At 41.8% G+C, this 23,053-nt stretch overlaps 1 protein-coding gene across 1 annotated transcript in view; it reads left to right on the top strand.

The window, feature by feature from the left end:
* Positions 1-23,053, top strand: part of LOC118367756 (glutamate receptor ionotropic, kainate 2-like) — a 301,405-nt gene that overhangs the window by 736 nt on the left and 277,616 nt on the right. The window contains exon 2 of the mRNA XM_052489092.1: positions 3,214-3,595. Within this exon, the coding sequence (XP_052345052.1) occupies positions 3,478-3,595 (118 nt within the window). The 5' untranslated portion in view covers positions 3,214-3,477. The remainder of the gene's footprint in view (positions 1-3,213; positions 3,596-23,053) is intronic.

The raw sequence follows: 23,053 nt of genomic DNA on the forward strand, positions 1-23,053 counted from the left end.
CGTGGGGTTGAAAATACATTAATGGGGTCATTAAATGTATACCGTACAAATGGTGGCTGACAGTGGCGTTGAAGTTATCCGCTTTATGAATGATCCATAGATAATGTATAATCAGGCTGGGTGGAAAGGAACCGACTGGCTGCGCATGTAAATTCCACAGCTGATGAGCACATAACCCGCGCGCACCACAGCCTTAAATCAAGTTCATGATCAGATGATAGATGGTTAATTGCACAGTGCCATAAAACAGCACCGATGATGCCCAAATTGCTATTTGGAGAACTCTTACAAAGTAACCAGTAAAGGCTGGTCGTTAAACTGGGATATGTATAAGAATCTCTGCTGAAATAGTTTGCGTTTACAAATGGCATCCGTGCCAACTGATTCGCTCATTGCGCGCCACTGGCTTTATCTGTATAACGTTTTAAAGCATTTGACATAGCCTACAAAAGTTAAAATATGACATTGACAATGTTTTCATTTAGTAATGGCCGAAGAAAAAAATACAAAACATTTCAGTGTAATTTTATTTATCTTCATGAATATATAATAATAATAATATATGCCATTTAGCAGACGCTTTTATCCAAAGCGACTTACAGTCATGTGTGCATACATTCTACGTATGGGTGGTCCCGGGAATCGAACCCACTACCCTGGCGTTACAAGCGCCATGCTCTACCAACTGTGCTACAGAAGGACCATGCGTAATTTCCTCATACTCGGTCAGCTGAATGGTATTCCAAAACTAGATGGAAAAATATATATATTGGAACGGGTTAGTTTAAATAGAAACGAGGCGTATATTGTTTCTTTATAAACAAGTAAACAGTTATAAGTCACCGCGTTTATCCTCAAAAATACCTCGGAAGCATTTATCCATATCCGTCACCCCATTTAATGTACATTTTATGACACCTAGGCACTATAGGTTAATTACATTTGAATCACCATAAATCCCTGTCGACCGTTGTCTTTTCACTGGGTCATCTCGGCACATTTGTATTATTTATTATTGAGGGAGAGTGAAAAGACACTTTCTTACCCATATTTGGACATGGAACGGCACTCCGGGTTTAAGTCAACATTTAAATACCTAGCCATATGTGCAAGTTACACAAGGAATTAAACGAGACATCATATGGCTTTACATAAGAGAATGAATCCGATCACACCAGTCTTTGGAAAAACAGATAATGGGTCGGTTTGTCAAACGGAGAAAGAAAGGAGTTATTAAGTAGGCGTTTGTCTTACTTTCAGTCAAGCTGATTGAGTCAATTTGCATGACTTGAAAATATTAGTGACGCCATTGGAGGCTACACCATCGAAAATCCACCCGGGTTCTCGTGCAGCAGTCTCAAACACGGACTGCAATAAAGGTGCTTCACAGCCCCTCGTATATTTCTCGGGCGTCTCGAAACGCAGACGCAAGCAGCTCTCCTGTTCGGAAATACTTGTCGAATGCTCTCGGGAGCTGTTAATTAAATGACGACAAAGGCTATATGCAACTCTGAATTTTCAAAGTGAAAAAAAGAAAGACAAAGAAACATTAATTTTATCCTCAACCAAACACTGGTTGGGCTATATGTAAAGTTAGGTCTAATTCGCGTTGTGTTCGAAGGTTACCGCGACGCTGTCCATGGTGCTTAAATCCACGCTGCACAATCTAACAGATATGGCCAGTGAAGGTGAATACAACTACACCTGGCGTGGGTTTAGTGAAAAGGAACACAAATATATTGCATCTACTGAATAGACCTAATGATACAAATAATATGCTAATGATTCATCTATCTATCTATATGACATGAATGAAACAGTATTATGCTTTTAGAGATAAACATGACATCCAAGTCTTTAATAACAGTTGCCTGTACTTTTGGACTGTGTGTAGAATAGGCTAGTCCTGTCCGTTACCAGCGTGATGTCGTACCCTTTATGGTCCTGGGGTTTAGATTGTATGACAAATACAATGTTAAAGTGGTTTTAGGTGTTATCTATATCTTAAAAACTCTGCTTAACAACTTAACGACTCAAGACAATATAATTGTCATCTGTAATCATATTCCTAGGCTTAGGCCTATGAAACAGAACACAGATTCTTGAAATTTGAAGTTAATTGATGACAAAAAATCATGGCATTCTAATTGTAGAACTTCACAAGTAATTGAACAACAAGCCTACTTTGATATTGGCTGTATAACGTTTTAATTACATGAGCTGAGAATACATCTATTTCACAACTTCGAATATACATTTTTAAATGAAAGTTCTACAATGCTATATTCTTCAGCCCATGTTATTGACAATTGTCTAACAGTACACTCCTAGAAAAAAGGTTCTGGATAGAACCAAAAAGGGTTCTATGCTTGCATCATATATGGCACTCTCAAAGGTTCTATATAGAAGTGAAATTAGTTCCATATAGAACCCTATATGGAACCAATTGTGGTTCAGTGAAGAAGAACCCCTAGGGTTCTGATAATAGAACCCTATAAAAGGGTTCTAAATATAATATTTAGGGGTGCCATATATGAAGCAAGAAATATAACACTTTTTGGTTCTATTCTAAACCTTTTTTCTAAGAGTGTATAATGCCAAAACTAGCAGAACTAGAAAATCGAAAAGCAAGTCTTTCTCAGTGACAGGATAGCTCTGTGAAAAAAATGATTAGCTCAGCAATAGGCTATTCATCAAAATTGGACTTGTGACAGTTTTGGTTCACAAACCTCTCACACGACTCCAAGGCTGAGCAATTCCGATCTAGAGAGGCAATCTTTTTAACACCAACGATTGATTTTAAAACCGCTCGGGCATGGCACCAGTCCACTGGCAGCAGCCACGGCCATTGAATGAACCGAGCAAAACCCTGAATAACATAGCGAGAGTACCGGGTGCCAGCATGAGACACCCGGGGAAAGATGGCCATTTCGATGTCAGATATGGATCTGAAGCGATGTGTGTTCGGCAGCACCTGCGAAATATACCCAATCTTTCCTCGCTCGCGCTCACACTAATCTTGGCTCGACGTCAGATGCTGTGCGGCAGTGCAGCAGAATGCTAGCTTCAGCCTGCTGAGACGGCCTGGAAGGTTTAGGCTCGCTAGTCTGCTGCAATTCTGCCAGCGCGCCAGCGTTCGTCTCTAGAGACAGGATTTTGACTGGGCAACTCAAAACCCCCTTCTCCCTCTTTTCATGTCCATCTCTCTTTCAGACCGCCCGTGAATGGATTTCTCCCGGATTTGCCCAGACTAACATGGATGCCCCAGCGTTAGCTGAGTGGGAAGGTTGTTTCTTGGCGCAGTGAGCTGGACACGCAGCGCTTGCTAATGGATCTGGGGAAACGAATGATACCTTCTCCCTGACTGACCATGCCGTGATCTTGCGCGTGGGCCGTCACCCTGCTTAACGTCAAAAGAAACATTTCGGGGGAATCTACCGATCCAGGGAATAAATAGTGTGGCATCACACAGACATCATGAAGATTACCTCCCCGCTCATAAGTAAAGCGAGATTCAGGTGCACCGTCAGGCTTCTACTGCTGCTATTACTATGTGTGGGATATTCTCGCGGGATGCCACACGTTTTAAGATTTGGTAAGATTGTTATTTTCTTTCTCTGTTAAACATTCTTACTGTCTTGATGTAGTAGCCTAGCTATTCCCTAACTCTGTAACTGTTGCCATTTCATGGCTGGGTGCCATAGTTGTCTTGTATACTTCCTAGTGGACGTGTTGCCGTGACCCCACGGGTCCTCTTGTCCCAGACTTTTTAGAGTGAGCTCGTGCGCCCCGGAGCCACATCCCCTCAATGACTGCTACCCCTTTGCGTGGTGTTGTTTATCACATCTAGGGACATTGCCTTGTCTATTTTGTCCTCGAAACCTTTATGCATGATTTCCATGTAGAATAATCCGACAGCAGACGAGTACAACTGCAGTCCATATATAAACATATATAGCCCACAATTATCCTCGCATAGCTGGATTTGATCATCATTTGTGGACCTTGTTTCAAATTTGCCATGGAGGAAAAACAGCATTTCCAAATAGCAGTGTCCGATTATGTCTTCATACCAAAGTACCGGGTTGTTGGTGAATCATTTATGTTGGAGAATAAATTATTGGTGGAACTTGTTGCCATGGTGCTGATATTTCTAAGTTTGCATAATAAACCTAGTGTGTGTGTGTGTGTGTGTGAGAGAGAGAGAGAGAGAGAGAGAGAGAGAGAGAGAGAGAGAGAGAGAGAGAGAGAGAGAGAGAGAGAGAGAACGAGAGAGAGAGAACGAGAGAGCATGCAGTCAAAACTCTTGCAACAGTTGGCAACCATGTGGGGCCCTTGTTGATCATTACCTCACATTAATGTTAGTTACATAGATATTTGGATCATATAGGCCTATTCATGGCCGACATCAACACAAGACCCATTCTTGTTATAGACACAATCAAAATAAGGATGAATCCTGATTGACGAAATGCGCGCGAAACTCCCCATCCATTGAAACTTATATTTACAAGTCCATTTCTCGAAGTATGATTTGGTCGATTATGAACAGAAAGAACCCTAACCAACCAAGCCATGTAGTTGAATATGAGTGCCGTGCTGTCAATGCCTACGCAACCATTGAACACAGTTAGCAATGATGGTGACAGCCAGCAGCGTGAGGCAAAGGATACATGATTGTGTTTGATCTTGCCTTTCATTGTACGCTGTGAGTCCTGACACGTTACTATTAGCAACCATTTAAAGAAATGCATTGTTCTAACTGAGCACATCTCTTCCAATGTCGACTCCAAGGCAAGACTCTGTATAGGCCTATAGAAAAACATAGGGTAGGCTATCAGTGTATAGTATTGCACATGTATATAGGCTACCTTGTGCACTTGCGTAGCCCTGAAGGCCTTCACTGTTCTAAAGAACACATGTGTAAAAGGGTAGGAAATGTGATCAGCAGTTTTCAGGGGGCACTGTAACTGTACATACAGTGTCTTGCAAAAGTATTCACCCCTTCTTGGAAATTTTCCTATTTTGTTGCATTACAACCTGTAATTTTTATTTTTTAAATTTAAAATGTTACCCCTTTTTCTCCCCAATTTCGTGGTATACAATTGTTTTACTAGCTACTATCTTGTCTCATCGCTACAACTCCCATACAGGCTCGGGAGAGACGAAGGTTGAAAGTCATGCGTTCTCCGATACACAACCCAACCAAGCCGCACTGCTTCTTAACACAGCGCAACCCGGAAGCCAGCCGCACCAATGTGTCGGAGGAAACACCGTGCACCTGGCAACCTTGGTTAGCGGGCACTGCGCCCGGCCCGCCACAGGAGTCGCTGGTGCGCGACGAGACAAGGATATCCCAACCTGCCAAGCCGCCCCTAACCCGGATGACACTAGGCCGGTTACGACTTGTTTCAAAAATGTAAAAAAACACACAAAAAAACAGAAAAGTGGTGCTTGCATATGTATTCACCCCCTTTGCTATAAAGCCCCCAAATAAGATCTGATGGAACCAATTACCTTCAGAAGTCACGTAATTAGATAAATAAAGTCCACCTGTGTGCAATCTAGGCATCACATGATCTGTCACATGATCTCAGTATATATATATACACACCTGTTCTGAAAGGCCCGAGAGTCTGCAACACCACCAAGCAAGCGGCATCATGAAGACCGAGGAGCTCTCCAAACAGGTCAGGGACAAAGTTGTGGAGAAGTACAGATCAGGATTGGGTTATAAAAAAATATACGAAACTTTGAACATCCCATGGAGCACCATTACATCCATTATTTAAAAAATGGAAAGAATATGGCATCACAACAAACCTGCCAAGAGAGGGCCGCCCACCAAAACACACAGACCAGGCAAGGAGGGCATTAATCAGAGAGGCAACAAAGAGACCAAAGATATCCCTGAAGGAGCTGCAAAGCTCTACAGTGGAGATTGGAGTATCTGTCCATAGGACCACTTTAAGCCATACACTCCACAGAGCTGGGATTTACAGAAGAGTGGCCAGAAAAAAAGCCATTGCCTAAAGAAAAAAATAAGCAAACATGTTTGGTGTTTGCCAAAAGGCATGTGGGAGATTCCCCAAACATATGGAAGATGGTACTCTGGTTAGATGAGACTGAATTTGAGCTTTTTGGCCATCAAGGAAAATGCTATGTCTGGCGCAAACCCAACACCTCTCATCACACCGAGAACAACATCCCCACAGTGAAGCATGGTAGTGGCAGCATCATGCTGTGGGTATGTTTTTCATCGTCAGTGCCTGGAAAACTGGTCAGAATGGAAGGAATGATGGATGGCGCTAAATACAGGGAAATTCTTGAGGGAAACCTGTTTCAGTCTTCAAGAGATTTGAGACTGGGACGGAGGTTCACCTTCCAGCAGGACAACGACCCTAAGCATACTGCTGAAGCAACACTTTGGTGGTTTAAGGGGAAACATTTAAATGTCTTGGAATGGCCTTGTCAAAGCCAATACCTCAATCCAATTGAGAATCTGTGGTATGACTTAAAGATTGCTGTACACCAGCGGAACCCATGAAGGAGCTGGAGCAGTTTTGCCTTGAAGAATAGGCAAAAATCCCAGTGGCTAGATGTGCCAAGCTTATAGAGACACACCCCAAGAGACTTGCAGCTGTAATTGCTGCAAAATGTGTCTCTGCAAAGTATAGACTTTGGGGGGGTGAATAGTTATGCACGCTCAAGTTTTCAGTTTTTTTGTCTTATTTCTTGTTTGTTTCACCCCCAAAAATATTTTGCATCTTCAAAGTGGTAGGCATGTTGTGTAAATCAAATGATACGAACCCCCCCCCCAAAATCTATTTTAATTCCAGGTTGTAAATCAACAAAATAGGAAAAATGCTAAGTGGGTGAAAACTTTCGCAAGCCACCGTATACAATTATCTGTACCCGCTCACTGCTTCACAGTCGTTCATGTGATTTCTGTCATTCACTTTATCCCGCTAAGGAATTATACATCACACTGTATTCACCCGTCCACTGTAACTGTAGCCTGTCAGTTTTTCAGAAACACACACACACACACACACACACACACACACACACACACACACACACACACACACACACACACACACACACACACACACACACACACACACACACACACACACACACACACACACACACACATGCACGTGCTCACCGGAGGCCCTGATTGAAATGCACACAGCATCCGCACAAGCTGCCACTATGGCAACAAGCTGGGCCTCTGCTGCTACCACGCGTCAATCTGACAGCGCTGTCTCACTAACAGTAGAACGGGGAGAGTTGTCGGGAAGCATTAAGTCCTCCATATCGTCTGTGCTTCAACTACACTCTCCCTCCTCCCCCTTGGTAATCCATCTCTGTGTGTGCCCCCGGATAATCTTTCTGCCTGAAGATATGCTTTCTATACACTTACACTTGTGTTCACAAAGTTATAATCTTCAAACTACCCCTTATATGCCTCGCTAGGACGGCCATGCCGGCTATACGTTGCAGGCCCAGAGGGAAAGTTTCAGCACCACTGACAGCGGAAAGCGTCTCCTCACGCCAGTGTATGAACACTGCTTTATTCTACTAGAGCAGAAACACACGATTAGTGGAAGGCTTGTTAAAGGAGCAGATTTATTTTGGCTACAGTTGTGAAAGGTCTCCCTGCTCTGTTTAAAGACGGTGTTATCCTGCTTTACACGTCGTTAGGGTTATAGGACAGAGTTATCCTTTTTGAGGACACAACGCAGTATACAGCTAACATCAGCGGAGGCTGCTGAGGGGAGGACGGCTCATAATAATGGCTGGAATGGAGTAAATGGAATGGAAAGACATGTAAGACCATTTGGAAGAATAGTAACATTCAATGTTTATGTTAATAATACTAATTATGTGCTTCTATTATACTGTAATATATACAGTACCAGTCAAAAGTTTGGACACACCTTCTCATTCAAGGGTTTTTCTTTATTTTTACTATTTTCTACATTGTAGAATAATAGTTAAGACATCAACACTATGAAATAACACATATGGAATCATGTAGTAACCAAAAAAGTGTTAAACAAATCAAACTATATTTTAGATTTTAGATTCTTCAAAGTAGCCAACCTTTGCTTTGATGACAGCTTTGCACACTCTTGGCTCTCAACCAGCTTCATGGGGAATGCTTTTCCAACAGCCTTGAAGGAGTTCCCTCATATGCTGGGCACTTGTTGGCTGCACTCTGCGGTGCAACTCATCCCAAACCATCTCCATTGTGTTGAGGTTGTGAAGGCCAGGTCATCTGAAACAGCACTCCATCACTCTCCTTCTTAGTCAAATAGCCATTACACAGCCTGGAGGTGTGTTGTGGGTTATTGTCCTGTGGAAAAACAAATGATAGTCCCATTAAGTGCAAACCAGATGAGATGGCATATCGCTGCAGAACGCTGTGGTATGCATCCTGGTTAAGTGTTCATTGAATTCTAAATAAATCACAGACAGTGTCACCAGCAAAGCACCCCCACACCATCACACCTCCTCCTCCATGCTTCACGGTGGGAACCACACATGCGGAGAGCATCCATTCACCTACTCTGTGTCTCACAAACACACAGCAGTTGGAACCAAAAACCTCACATTTGGACTCATCAGACCAAAGGACAGATTTCCCCCAGTCTAATGTCCATTGCTCGGGTTTCTTGGCCCACCAAGTATCTTATTATTATTGATGTCCTTTAGTAGTGGTTTCTTTGCAGCAATTCAACCATGAAGGCCTGATTCACGCAGTCTCCTCTGAACAGTTGATGTTGAGATGTGTCTGTTATTTGAACTCTGTGAAGCATTTGTTTGGGCTGCAATCTGAGGTGCAGTTAAATCTATTGAACTTTTCTTCTGCAGCAGAGGTAACTCTGGGTCTTCCTTTCCTGTGGCAGTCCTCATGAGAGCCAGTTTCATCATATTGCTTGATGATTTTTGTGACTGCACTTGAAGAAGCTTTCAAAGTTCTTGAAATTTTCCGCATTGACTGACCTTCATGTCTTAATGTGGTGATGGACTGTCATTTGTCTTTTCTTATTTGAGCTGTTCTTGCCATAATATGGACTTGGTCTTTTACCAAATAGGGCTATCTTCTGATTACCACCCTGCCTTGTCACAGTACAACTATTTGGCTCAAACACATTAAGAAGGAAAGAAATTCCACAAATTAACTTATAACAAGGCACACCTGTTCATTGAAATGCATTCCAGGTGACTAACTCATGAAGCTGGTTGAGAGAATAGCAAGAGCTTGCAAAGCTGTCATCAAGGCAAAGGGTCATTTTGAGGCTGTAATCAAACCCACAAATGCTAATGCTCCAGATACTCAACTTGTCTAAAGAAGCCCAGTTGTATTGCTTATTTAATCAGCACGACAGTTTTCAGATGTGCTAACATAATTGTAAAAGGGTTTTCTAATGATCAATTAGCCTTTTAAAATGATAAACTTGGAATAGCTAACACAACGTGCCATTAGAATACAGGAGTGATGGCTGCTGATAATGGGCCTCTGTACGCCTATGTAGATATTCCATTAACTGCTCTTTCCAGATACAATAGTCATTTACAACACTAACAATGTCTACACTGTATTTCTGATCAATTTGATGTTATTTTAATGGACAAAAAATGAGCTTTTCTTTCAAAAACAAGGACATTTCTAAGTGACCCCAAACTTTTGAACGGTAGTGTGTATATATATATATATATCTCATCACATTCTGTCACTGTTTATGGGATAAAGACTGGAGCCTGGTGGAGGTAGAGACATCAGCAGCTGGCAAGCAAGCAAGCAAGCAGGCAGGCATGCAGGCATGCAGGCAGGCAGGCAGGCAGGCAGGCAGGCAAGCAGGGCCCACCCCTTCAGCTTTTGGCTGTGGACATTGTGTTAATCAAGAATAACAATCTGATTTTTTTTATCTCCCAAAAGACATCATGTCAGTATCCATATCTAGAATTGCTGTCTATATGTTGCCTGTATACCGTTATCTAAACATACTGTATGCGCTTTGCACAGTCCTCCTGGAGGCTTGATTGATTTAGAATAGGAGGATATGTATCGCTCATCTGTTCCAGTCAGCCTCTACTGTGTGTTCATCAAAAGGGTATAACCTCTGGAAGCTCTGATAAACTGAGCGAAGGTAAGGTCAGTGGTGTTGGTCATAGGGTTGTATGTATGGAGGGGAAGTCAGCAGTTTAGTATCTAATGAGTATGTACAGCAGACTAAAATGATAAATACTCCCAGTCCTTCACACAACAACTTTCTAAATGCTTTCAGGAAAAAGAGCCTGTCAATAACACAGAAAAGCCTGACACTACACACACAGAACAATAGATCCCTCCACCGCCCTCCTTCCTCTCCCCTCAAATAATTTGTAAATAAGAAGATTTGCGGCAGAGAATTGCGAGCTACTTAGATGCGTGGCTAAGCGGATCATTGAGCGGAGAGGGGGAGAGTTAGTGGTTAGGTATGAAATGGAGGTGATTGGCAGAACCAGTCTCTATTGAACGCCTGGCTAATGTGTTCAGATGATCTGTTTACAGTTTAGAGCCATCATTAGGAGGGGAGAATTGTTTGGACACACACACACACACATGCACACGCACACATTGTTTGGACACACACACACACACACATGAACACGCACATTCTATATATATATATATATATATATATATGTATATACAGATATGAAGTGGGAGATGGAGATATGAGTGATTATAAAAGCCCACATGACCATTTCACATCTGCCAGTAAATGAGCTCTCCAACTGTTCTCACTTGATGGGTTATGTGGCTCGGAGGTGTGAAGCAGACTCTGTCAAAAGAGGGGTTTATACAGCAACTATAATCAGGTAGGAGGTGAAATGAAATTCACTCCGCCACACTGCTGTTGTGGGAGGATTATTTAGAATATTTACTTGACAAAGAACATGGTGGCATGATAGTGTCCTGATTTATAACTGTGATTCTGCTCTATATTATGCTGTGTATGTACTGTAGCTAGCATGTTGTTTCAGGTCAACTAGCCTCATTGATTCAACACATGGACTACTGAATACTATTGTTGAAGAGAGAGAGAGACAGAAATAGAGGACGAGAAAGAGAAAGCCATATACAGATAAATGCTCAAATAAAGTATGTTAATAGGGTCGTTGGACCACCACTAACCACAAGAACAACTTCAATGGGCCTTGGCATAGATTCTACAAGTGTCTGCGACACCATTCTACCACAAGAATGTTTATAATTTGGTGTTTTGTTAATGGCGGTTGGAAAATGCTGTCCCAGGCGCCGCTCCAGAATCTTTGCCTGACGACTTAAACTTCATTCTTCCGCTGCTCTATGTTTACTACATACATACCATCATTTAAGTCATTTGTGGTGATGTCAAAATGAGGGTTGTACAAAATAATTTCATCAGCAATTGGATCATCTCTAACCAATCAGAGAATCAAAGCCAATGATGAATTAGGGTTAGGGAATTTTCGAAAACACCGCTTTATCCATGTGTGTTCTGGCTCTGGCCCAACCCATCGGTTTCTGGGACCAATCAGACAGCCTAGAACTGATCTGGGAGGTACTCAGATCCAGACTCATTGTGGAGAAGAAATTAACATCCGTGGGTGTGGCGCAGTGTTTGGCCAGAGCAAGGAGTTTAGGTAGCCAGGCAACCAGAATCTCCCATAAGTATTCATTTAGGTTGAGATCTGATTACTGACACACACACACACACACACACACACACACACACACACACACACACACACACACACACACACACACACACACACACACACACACACACACACACACACACACACACACACACACACACACACACACACAGCCTTTGAGACCCCTCAAAATAATGGTAAACTGAGCATTTTGACACATGATGGGATGTTAATTGCTTAAATAACTCTGGATCTGTGGAAGCACCTGCTTTCAATGTACTTTGTATCCCTCTTTTACTCAAGATCTTCCTTTATTTTGGCAGGAACTTGTATATAGAGAGAGATATAATGGGATACTTGGAGTAAGAGGGGGAGAGGAGCGAAGAGCGGTTACTAGGCTGTTTCTCCTCTCTCTCTCGCTCTCTCTTTGACCAGTCTGTCCACCATGGAGCTGACTGTCCATTTGTCTAGAATGACCCCTGACCTCCAGCACTCCTCTGATGGGAACCACTAGTAAAGTGTGCGACTGCTCCCTTTGACCTCCAATAGTGGTAACAACATAAAGATACACATAAATTAGATATATATTAGATTTGATTGTGATAGTATCCACCTCAAAGTGAAATCCCACTTTTTGATTTATATAATATTCATACAGTATATTAGGTACAGTATATTCATAATTACACCATCTATGTTGAAGTTAGTTTAGGTAATTGTGAGTGCATTACCAGCTTGTTTTTGCAATCAAATTAGAACATGAGAGGATAAACTGATACATCAAATCAAATTGTATTTGTCACATACACCGAATACAACTGGTGTAGACTTTACCCTGAAATGCTTGTTTACGAGCCCTTCCCAACGATGCACATTTGGTACAGGGAGTACCAGTACCAGATCAATGTGCAGAGCTACGAGGTATTTGAGGTAGATATATTTAAATTTGATGACTTTGCGGCATATTTCAGAGGTAAGATAGCAAACAATGTGTATCAGTTAATCAAGACCTGGTGAGAAGTTTGATGATATGTGCCTTGGTCTACCACATAAAGGCACTATTGAGTGATTTTCTCTGATTGACGCAGACATGCTCAGGATGCCACAATTTAAGCCTTCTACCTGCCATCTCGATCCTATCCCCACAACCCTCTTCAAAAGAGCTTTTAATTGCATATCTGAAGAAGTGCAAGCTATTGTTAATCACTCCCTGTTCACAGGCCCTTTCACCCACTGCACTAAAAACTGCCATGTTGAAACCCCTTCTGAAAAGTCATCTAGATTCTTCAGCTCTTAGCAATTTTGCGGCCAATCTCTAACCTTAATTTCTAAGCAAAATTCTGAAGAAATTGGTTTTCAAACAGCTAAATTATTTTTTAAGTACCAACTGTATTTGAGAAAAATTCAAATCTGTTTATTGTGTCCACCACTGCACAGAGACTTTGTTAAAGTGGTAAAGGATCTTAGAGCCAACACAGATGCCAAACAGCTCTCTGTCCTACTCTTGGATTTAAGTGCTGCTTTTGATACTGTTGACCATGATGTCCTTCTGGACAGACTAGAGAGGTGGCCTGTCCACTCTGGTCCAGTTCTAAATTGGTTTAGGACCTATTTAACCGGTCAAGAGGTTCTGTCACCCATTGTGAACATAACTCAGAGAAAATAGATATCATATGTGGCGTTCTACAAGGTTCGATTCGGGGTCAGGTATGGTTCAGTTTATATGACCCCTTGGCAGCGTCATCAGAAAACACAATATTGATTTTCACTGCTACGCAAACTTTACATTTCTGTGTCCCCAGTGGATTTCAGCTCCACAGATTATAAGACTGTATTAGTGATTTAAATACTTGGATGGCTCACAACTTCCTCCAGCTAAATCAAGACAAGACGAGGTACTTATTATTGGAGTCTAAGGACAGAGAGAGAATCTGGCCGCAGATTTTAATTAGCAGGCAATGAAGATAAAAAACATGTAAAAAAATTTGGTGTTATTTTAAATTCTGAACTCAATTTCAAATCACACATTAGGAATGTGACCAAAATAGATTTGAACCGCCTGAGGAACATTTCCAAGGTGTGTCCTTTACTCTCTCAGACTGATACAGAGAGACTCATCCATACTTTTATTACAAGCAGACTTGACTACTGTAATACTCTCCTGTCTGGTCTACCCAAAAAATCCATTGGTCAACTGCAAAACATACAGAATGCTGCAACGCACATTACACCGGTTTTAAAGTCCCTGCACTGGCTGCCTGTGAGTTTTAGAATGAATTGTAAGAATATTCTATTGAAATCAATCCACGATTGTGCAGCCCAATACATGTCAGACATGCTTTTAAGTTATGTACACATTAGGTCCCTCAGGTCCTCTGGCGCTGCCCTTTTAACTATCACAAAACCTAGGACCAAGAGGCAGCTTCTGGAATAGCGGAGAGAACCTGAGTCAGTGGACATATTTAAAAGGGATCTTAAAACTTTTAGTTTGCTTTTCCTTAGGGTGCTTTTATGTCTTTTACTTTTTGTATTGTTCCTTTATTTTTTCTGAAATGTGCTTCTAAATAAAATAGCCTGTGACTGGCATCAGGATAGATAATAATATAAGAGTAAAATAAGAGAACCTGAGTGTGTTTGGTAGTGTGTATACAGTGGCCTTGTGTGTCCTTGAGTGTGTTTGTGGTGTGTATACTGTCTAGCTCAGTTGTGTAGTAGCATGGCGCTGTAATAGTCGCCAGGGTCTAGTGAGTGTGTTTGTTCGTATATCTAGTGAGTGTGTTTGGGACCACAGTATATAGTCTAGTGAGTGTGTTTGTGGTGTGTATACATATATAGTCTAGTGAGTGTGTTTATGGTGTGTATACAGTATATAAGTGTATACAGTATATAGTCAGTGAGTGTGTTTGTGGTGTGTATACAGTATATAGTCATGACTGTAAGTCGCTTTGGATAAAAGTGAGTGTGTTTGTGTGTGTATACCTAGTGAGTGTGTTTGTGGTGTGTATACAGTAAATGGCATATATTAGTTAGTGATTATATACAGTATATAGTCTAGTGAGTGTGTTTGTGGTGTGTATACAGTGTCTTGAGTGTGTGTGTGTATACAGTATATAGTCTAGTGAGTGTGTTTGTGGTGTGTATACAGTATATAGTCTAGTGAGTGTGTTTGTGGTGTGTATACTAGTGAGTGTGTTTGTGGTGTGTATACAGTGTGTTTGTGGTGTGTATACAGTATATAGTCTAGTGAGTGTGTTTGTGTGTATACAGTATATAGTCTAGTGAGTGTGTTTGTGGTGTGTATACAGTATATAGTCTAGTGAGTGTGTATACAGTATATAGTCTAGTGTGTGTTTGTGGTGTGTATACAGTATATAGTCTAGTGAGTGTGTTTGTGGTGTGTATACAGTATATAGTCTAGTGAGTGTGTTTGTGGTGTGTATACAGTATATGTGTTTGTGGTGTGTAGTCTGAGTGAGTGTGTGAGTGTGTTTGTGGTGTGTATACAGTATATAGTCTAGTGAGTGTGTTTGTGGTGTGTATACAGTATATAGTCTAGTGAGTGTGTTTGTGGTGTGTATACAGTATATAGTCTAGTGAGTGTGTTTGTGGTGTGTATACAGTATATAGTCTAGTGAGTGTGTTTGTGGTGTGTATACAGTATATAGTCTAGTGAGTGTGTTTGTGGTGTGTGTTTGTGGTGTGTATACAGTATATAGTCTAGTGAGTGTGTTTGTGGTGTGTATACAGTATATAGTCTAGTGAGTGTGTTTGTGGTGTGTATACAGTATATAGTGTATACTAGTATATACAGTCTAGTGAGTGTGTTTGTGGTGTGTATACAGTATATAGTCTAGTGAGTGTGTTTGTGGTGTGTATACAGTCTATGATGTGTTTGTGGTGTGTATACAGTCTAGTGAGTGTGTTTGTGGTGTGTATACAGTGTCTAGTGAGTGTGTTTGTGTGTGTATACAGTATATAGTCTAGTGAGTGTGTTTGTGGTGTGTATACAGTATATAGTCTAGTGAGTGTGTTTGTGGGTGTGTATACAGTATATAGTCTAGTGAGTGTGTTTGTGGTGGTGTGTATAGTGTGTTTGTGGTGTGTATAGTATATAGTCTAGTGAGTGTGTTTGTGGTGTGTATACAGTATATAGTCTAGTGAGTGTGTTTGTGGTGTGTATACAGTATATAGTCTAGTGAGTGTGTTTGTGGTGTGTATACAGTATATAGTCTAGTGAGTGTGTTTGTGGTGTGTATACAGTATATAGTCTAGTGAGTGTGTTTGTGGTGTGTATACAGTATATAGTCTAGTGAGTGTGTTTGTGGTGTGTATACAGTATATAGTCTAGTGAGTGTGTTTGTGGTGTGTATACAGTATATAGTCTAGTGAGTGTGTTTGTGGTGTGTATACAGTATATAGTCTAGTGAGTGTGTTTGTGGTGTGTATACAGTATATAGTCTAGTGAGTGTGTTTGTGGTGTGTATACAGTATATAGTCTAGTGAGTGTGTTTGTGGTGTGTATACAGTATATAGTCTAGTGAGTGTGTTTGTGGTGTGTATACAGTATATCTAGTCTAGTATACAGAGTGTGTTTTTGTGGTGTGTATACAGTATATAGTCTAGTGAGTGTGTTTGTGGTGTGTATACAGTATATAGTCTGTTTGTGTGAGTGTGTTTGTGGTGTGTATACAGTATATAGTCTAGTGAGTGTGTTTGTGGTGTGTATACAGTATATAGTCTAGTGAGTGTGTTTGTGGTGTGTATACAGTATATAGTCTAGTGAGTGTGTTTGTGGTGTGTATACAGTATATAGTCTAGTGAGTGTGTTTGTGGTGTGTATACAGTATATAGTCTAGTGAGTGTGTTTGTGGTGTGTATACAGTATATAGTCTAGTGAGTGTGTTTGTGGTGTGTATACAGTATATAGTCTAGTGAGTGTGTTTGTGGTGTGTATACAGTATATAGTCTAGTGAGTGTGTTTGTGGTGTGTATACAGTATATAGTCTAGTGAGTGTGTTTGCGGTGTGTATACAGTATATAGTCTAGTGAGTGTGTTTGCGGTGTGTATACAGTATATAGTCTAGTGAGTGTGTTTGTGGTGTGTATACAGTATATAGTCTAGTGAGTGTGTTTGTGGTGTGTATACAGTATATAGTCTAGTGAGTGTGCATAGGGTGAATGCAAGATAGACTCAATGCAGATAGTTTGGGTATCATTAGTGAACTATTTAACAGTCTGCCTATTTAGCAGTCTTATGGCTTGGGGGTAGAAGCTGTTCCTGGATGGCATGTGATATATGTTTACAATAACTTTCCTGAGGCATGCATGGCCTGGGGACCCACACGTACCCCGGCTTTAATTAGTACACAGACAGAGATGTGCATCTTCATATTAGAGGTCAGCTTCACAGGGCTAGTAAGGAAGCTATCATATCAATTACAGGCTTGCTGCTGGTGTATTGTTGGCTGAACTGAGTTTGACCCTAGTTAGAAGAAGCTAATAATGCCTGATGGAGCCATCTAGTAGAGAGGCTGATATATTTTAACGCGGAGATGTTGCTGTGTTTCTATGTGGTTGTGGGTGTGATATCAAGTTGTTGAATGTTTTCAGAAATCAGTGCTTGACTCCAGCGTTGGGATTGCTTCTGCTGGAATGGACATTTTAAGTGTTTATTTACTAAATGTAACGGAAGGAGAGCCTTGCTTTTCTCTGCTTTCCTCCATATAAATGTAGTTTATATATTTTGCCATCAGCACGTCTCGCACCAATAACTGCCTGGGAAGATGGGTCCTCGGGTCAAAAATGGTGTATAAAAATCCATTTGAAATCAATTGAATGTCTTAATGGTGTGATAACTGTAGCTCACACCGTCGGTGGCAAGTATAATGCATCCTATGCTAGTCAATGGAGAGGGGTGTTTTATGACATTGAGATGTGGGAATCAGTAAAACATTTATCTGTTGCCAAAGGAGCAACATTTAACCAACGTTGTCGCTGTTAAGTCACAGACTGCAGCCACGGCTGGTGATAACCTGAGGGGCAGGCAGGCAGACAGGCAGACAGGCAGGCAGACAGACAGACAGACAGACAGACAGACAGACAGACAGACAGGCAGGCAGGCAGACAGACAGACAGACAGACAGACAGACAGACAGACAGACAGACAGACAGACAGGCAGGCAGGCAGGCACAAAACACACACACACACACACACACACACACACACACACACACACACACACACACACACACACACACACACACACACACACACACACACACACACACACACACACACACACACACACACACACACACACACACACACACACACACAAAGAGCTCTCTTCCCTTCAGAAAGTCTAGGTGATGAGAGGCCTACACAGCGTCAGAGAGGACCTTGGCGTGAACTAGAGATCTGCGCCTGTAAGCTTTTTGCCAAGTGTTTTAAAAGCTCCACCATCATTTAATATGGGAGCCAGTGGGACAGGGGTCAAGGTCAAATAATGCAAGGAGTGTTTTTAATGAGAGAGAGAGTTGCCATTGGGGGTGCCAATGGGTGGAAGCATGACATTTTGACAGGTATCAATGTCGAACATTATTGATTTCATTTCCTCGTAGGCCTATCATATTTTATGCTAATTGAATCTGTGTGGCTTGTAGGTGTGGGAAGTGGGGTAGTATGGACATTTTTATGATTATATTATTATAGGAAGACACTACAGATTTGTGTCTGCTGTCTGATAGGTATTTTTGTGGAGGACAACATACTATACTGTAATGTTGCATGGTTGGCACAGGATGGCTGTAGGCTAAATATCATTATATCATCCTTCATTGAGGATAATTCAACCAGATGATATGAAATTGACACCATAGCTGTGTCTGAAAATGTAACCCTCCAATGGCTGCATTTGCTGCTCATGTCCTAGTTTAAAGACCACTTCCTGCTCAGGTGTTCTTCTTCTCTCCCTACCTAGTCATTACTGCAACACAGGCTGACAGTATTACAGTCCCTACAACTTCCCCATGTTGCAATCCTATCCTGCTTGTTTTTTTTATGTATGAACTAACATCTGTTGGATGAAGTGACATTATAGCTAGAAGCTATCATTTTCCCTAGGAGCTTTCACGCCAAAAGGGATTTCCAGAGGAGTGGTGTGTTTTGACTGAGGAGGAAGGCTAATTAATAATCACTTTCTCTACACCTGCAGCCTCCCATGCAGCCTTCTCCCCTCTTCTCCTTTCTCCCGGAAGAGGTGACAGGATTTCTACACTTCCGTGCTTTTACATTAGAAGATATGTGAATAAGCAAATATTAGGCACAAACACCTCCCTGCCTAAATTCTTCAGTCACAGTGTGTCTTTGATTAAATACATGTCCTATGTCTTATGTGCTCTCTGTTTAAAAATGCATGGCATCCCCGGTTATCTCCTGCACATTATAACCAGAGGCTGCTTCTTCTCCTCCTCTTTACTTAAACATTCTCAAAATGGCCCCTGCTTTTACCCTTCATTGCTAGATATTTTCTGCCTCTTGAATTCTTTCTTTGCTGTGTGTATATATAATCACCCTCCTCTCAACGCTAGGCTAGCTATCTTAAAATCACCCTGCATTCTTTTTCAAAGGGTTGTAAAATTTAGAAGAAATATATTTCAGTGAGTTAATTGACTTAATTTGCCTTAGTTCTGCCAGTCCGAATGATCAGCTCCCTCAAATAGAGTTTAGCAGTGGCAGCTTTGTGGGTATTACACTCTGTCCTGGCCCACAGCCAGCAGACTCAGAGTAAATATATTTAAATCAGCACTAAGCTGCTTAAAATATTCATGTTTCACTCTCAGCTAGTTTATAGAAATGTGAAACTGTCGCCCACTCGCAAATCAGTTACACGGTTAAAAATATATCATTTTAAGTTTTCAGGAACAAAAAAGGAAGAGAGAGAGCGTAGCAGTGATGCATTAAACCCATGTGTGTATGAATGTGTGTGTGTCCACGGAGTTACACACAGAAAAATGGAGAAGAGAGTGGGATGGCACGTTCCTCTCAGGCCTGTGACGCTGTGATGCGTGAAGCAATTTAATGTGCCTCATGAAGTGATTATTCTAAAAGCCCCTCTCTTCCTTTCCACATCCCTCTATGGCTCCATCCCTCTATGGCTCCATCCCTCTATGGCTCCATCCCTCTATGGCTCCATCCCTCTATGACTCCATCTCTCTATGGCTCCATCCCTCTTTGGCTCCATCCCTATATGGCTCCATCCCTCTTTGGCTCCATCCCTCTATGGCTCCAAATCTCTATGGCTCCATCCCTCTATGACTCCATCTCTCTATGACTCCATCCCTCTATGGCTCCATCTCTCTATGGCTCCATCCCCCTATGACTCCATCTCTCTATGGCTCCATCCCTCTATGGCTCCATCCCTCTATGACTCCATCTCTCTATGGCTCCATCCCTCTATGACTCCATCCCTCTATGACTCCATCTCTCTATGGCTCCATCCCTCTATGGCTCCATCCCTCTATGACTCCATCTCTCTATGGCTCCATCCCTCTATGGCTCCATCCCTCTATGACTCCATCCCTCTATGACTCCATCTCTCTATGGCTCCATCCCTCTATGGCTCCATCCCTCTATGGCTCCATCCCTCTATGGCTCCATCTCTCTATGGGGGTTAGCTATTTAACAACTTTTCAACTATATACTTACGACTGTTTATCTACTTTGCAACTACTTAGCATGTTAGCTAACCCATCCCCTAACCCTAACCTTTTAACCCAACTTCTAAACTTAACCTTAACCCTGCTAGCTAACATTAGCCACCTAGCTACAATTCATAATATATCCTGAAAATTTGTAACATAAATATCATATGAAATGGTTGATGGACATCCAAAAATTAACACATACCATACGAAACGTATTACAGACCGTATAACAGAATAGTATGAAATGCTCGGAGACCAGCACTCCATAGAAAAACACGTTTCCTTTTCCTTTGGGGAAATTAAAATCTGTGTTCTAATTGTACAATTTCTCTCCATTTCAGAACATTATTGCTTGTGAACATGACCAGGGTTTAGTTTAACTGCAGATGGGTCTGGAGAGTGAGAGCCCTACAGTACTATGCAGCTTCACATGGTTGACTTTCGCTAAGTGGATGAGGATGAGGGTAGGTAGCTCCAGGCAGAAGTGCTGACTGACGGTAGGTAGGGGTTTGGAGGTGACTGGTGGGACAGTGGTGACGATGCGGTTATGGTGGAGGGGACACATCAGAGGTGACACTGAGGTAGACAACATGACTGTGTGAAGTAGAGGTGTTGCCTTTCTCAGATGATTCCATAGTCCGATATTTGAGTCGGACACTGATTCTCTGTCCTTGTCCTTGACTGTCTGTATTGCGTGCTTGTTGTGTCGCAGGTCCTATCATTGTATTCCATGTCTCATCATAGCATCCTGAGTGTCTTCCTGGATTTTGTTCAGTAGGCACGAAAGATTATAAAACACTCCAAAATTGAGTGAAAATGGGTAGGTATTAGGTATTAGCTTGTCCAATAAGAAATCGAATTTTCCGATGCAAAACATTTTGTCCTGTGAGTTTCTGTGTTTCAGGCATTTTGCTGGCTGAGGATAATAAGGCTGTCATATAGCTTCTTGCTAGCCTGGTCCCAGATCTGTTTGTGCTGTCTAACCAACTCAACGTCATTAGCTGTTCTGATCTGGAACCAGGCTAGTTTCTGGTAGGGTCTCAGCCAGATGTCTCTATTCTCTGTCTCAGGCTGTGGGACATATGATGCCGGGAGGAGACAGACAACATGCTTCTTGGGATGCAGAGCCCCACTCCTTGAGAACGGCAGAGCCATTATTCTGAGTCAATAACTCATTTGGGGGGTTATGAATTAGAATGATCTTGCTGAGGGGAAGGTAGACTCCAGCCTGTATCACAATTCCAGCCGCTGGTCTTTAAAAAAAAACTGGAATAGTAGTCTGCTCAGAGAATCGATGCTCGGAATGCAGGGCCCACAGGGACAAATACCAAGATTCTATTTTGATCGCACACAAATATGCAATGAACACACACATGCATGGCACACAGACACACACACACACACACACTTGTCTGTCAAACGTGTGAATTTTCTGCTGATACGCAGCAAATCCAATTCTGAAATGTCATTTTAAAATTTCAAGGCCATTTAGATTGGGTTGTGTGTTGAGACTGATGGCTCCATCCACTCTCCGGGGGAAACAGATTATATGTCAATATGTCCTCAGTGACTGGGACTTGCTTTTATTAGCAAGTAGTTGTATTGAAGTGTCATCCACATTATGGAGTGGCTTAGCTAACTGTGTGTGTGTGTGTGTGTGTGTGTGTGTGTGTGTGTGTGTGTGTGTGTGTGTGTGTGTGTGTGTGTGTGTGTGTGTGTGTGTGTGTGTGTGTGTGTGTGTGTGTGTGTGTGTGTGTGTGTGTGTGTGTGTGTGTGTGAGTACAACTCTTCATATTTTCAATCATGGTGGTTGCATTGTGTTATGGGTATGCTTTTCATAGGCAAGTACTAGGGGTTTTTGTTTTTTGGGGGGATAAAAATACATTGGAATAGAGCTAAGCACAGGCAAAATCCTAGAGGAAAACCTTGTTCAGTCTGCTTTCCAACAGACACTGGGAGATAAAGTCACCTTTCAGCAGGACAAAAACCTAAAAGACAAGGCCAAATAAATATGCATTGGAGTTTCTTACCATGACGACATTGAATGTTCCTGAGTGGCCTAGTTACAGTTTTGACTGAAAATCTATGGCAAGACTTGAAAATGTCTGTCTAGCAATGATCAACAACCAACTTGACGGAGCTTGAAGAATTGTTTAAAGAATAATGTGCAAAAATTGTACAATCCAGGAGTGCAAAGCTCTTAGAGACTTACCCAGAAAGACTCACATATCTTAGAGACTTACCCAGAAAGACTCACATCTCTTAGAGACTTACCCAGAAAGACTCACATCTCTTAGAGACTTACCCAGAAAGACTCACATATCTTAGAGACTTACCCAGAAAGACTCACATCTCTTAGAGACTTACCCAGAAAGACTCACATCTCTTAGAGACTTACCCAGAAAGACTCATAGCTCTTAGAGACTTACCCAGAAAGACTCACAGCTCTTAGAGACTTACCCAGAAAGACTCACATCTCTTAGAGACTTAGCCAGAAAGACTCACAAGTCTTAGAGACTTACCCAGAAAGACTCACATCTCTTAGATACTTACCCAGAAAGACTCACATCTCTTAGAGACTTACCCAGAAAGACTCACAGCTCTTAGAGACTTACCCAGAAAGACTCACATCTCTTAGAGACTTACC

This window comes from Oncorhynchus keta, chromosome 31 (genome assembly GCF_023373465.1).
Source record: "Oncorhynchus keta strain PuntledgeMale-10-30-2019 chromosome 31, Oket_V2, whole genome shotgun sequence".
In the NCBI taxonomy this organism is placed as follows: Eukaryota; Metazoa; Chordata; class Actinopteri; order Salmoniformes; family Salmonidae; genus Oncorhynchus; species Oncorhynchus keta.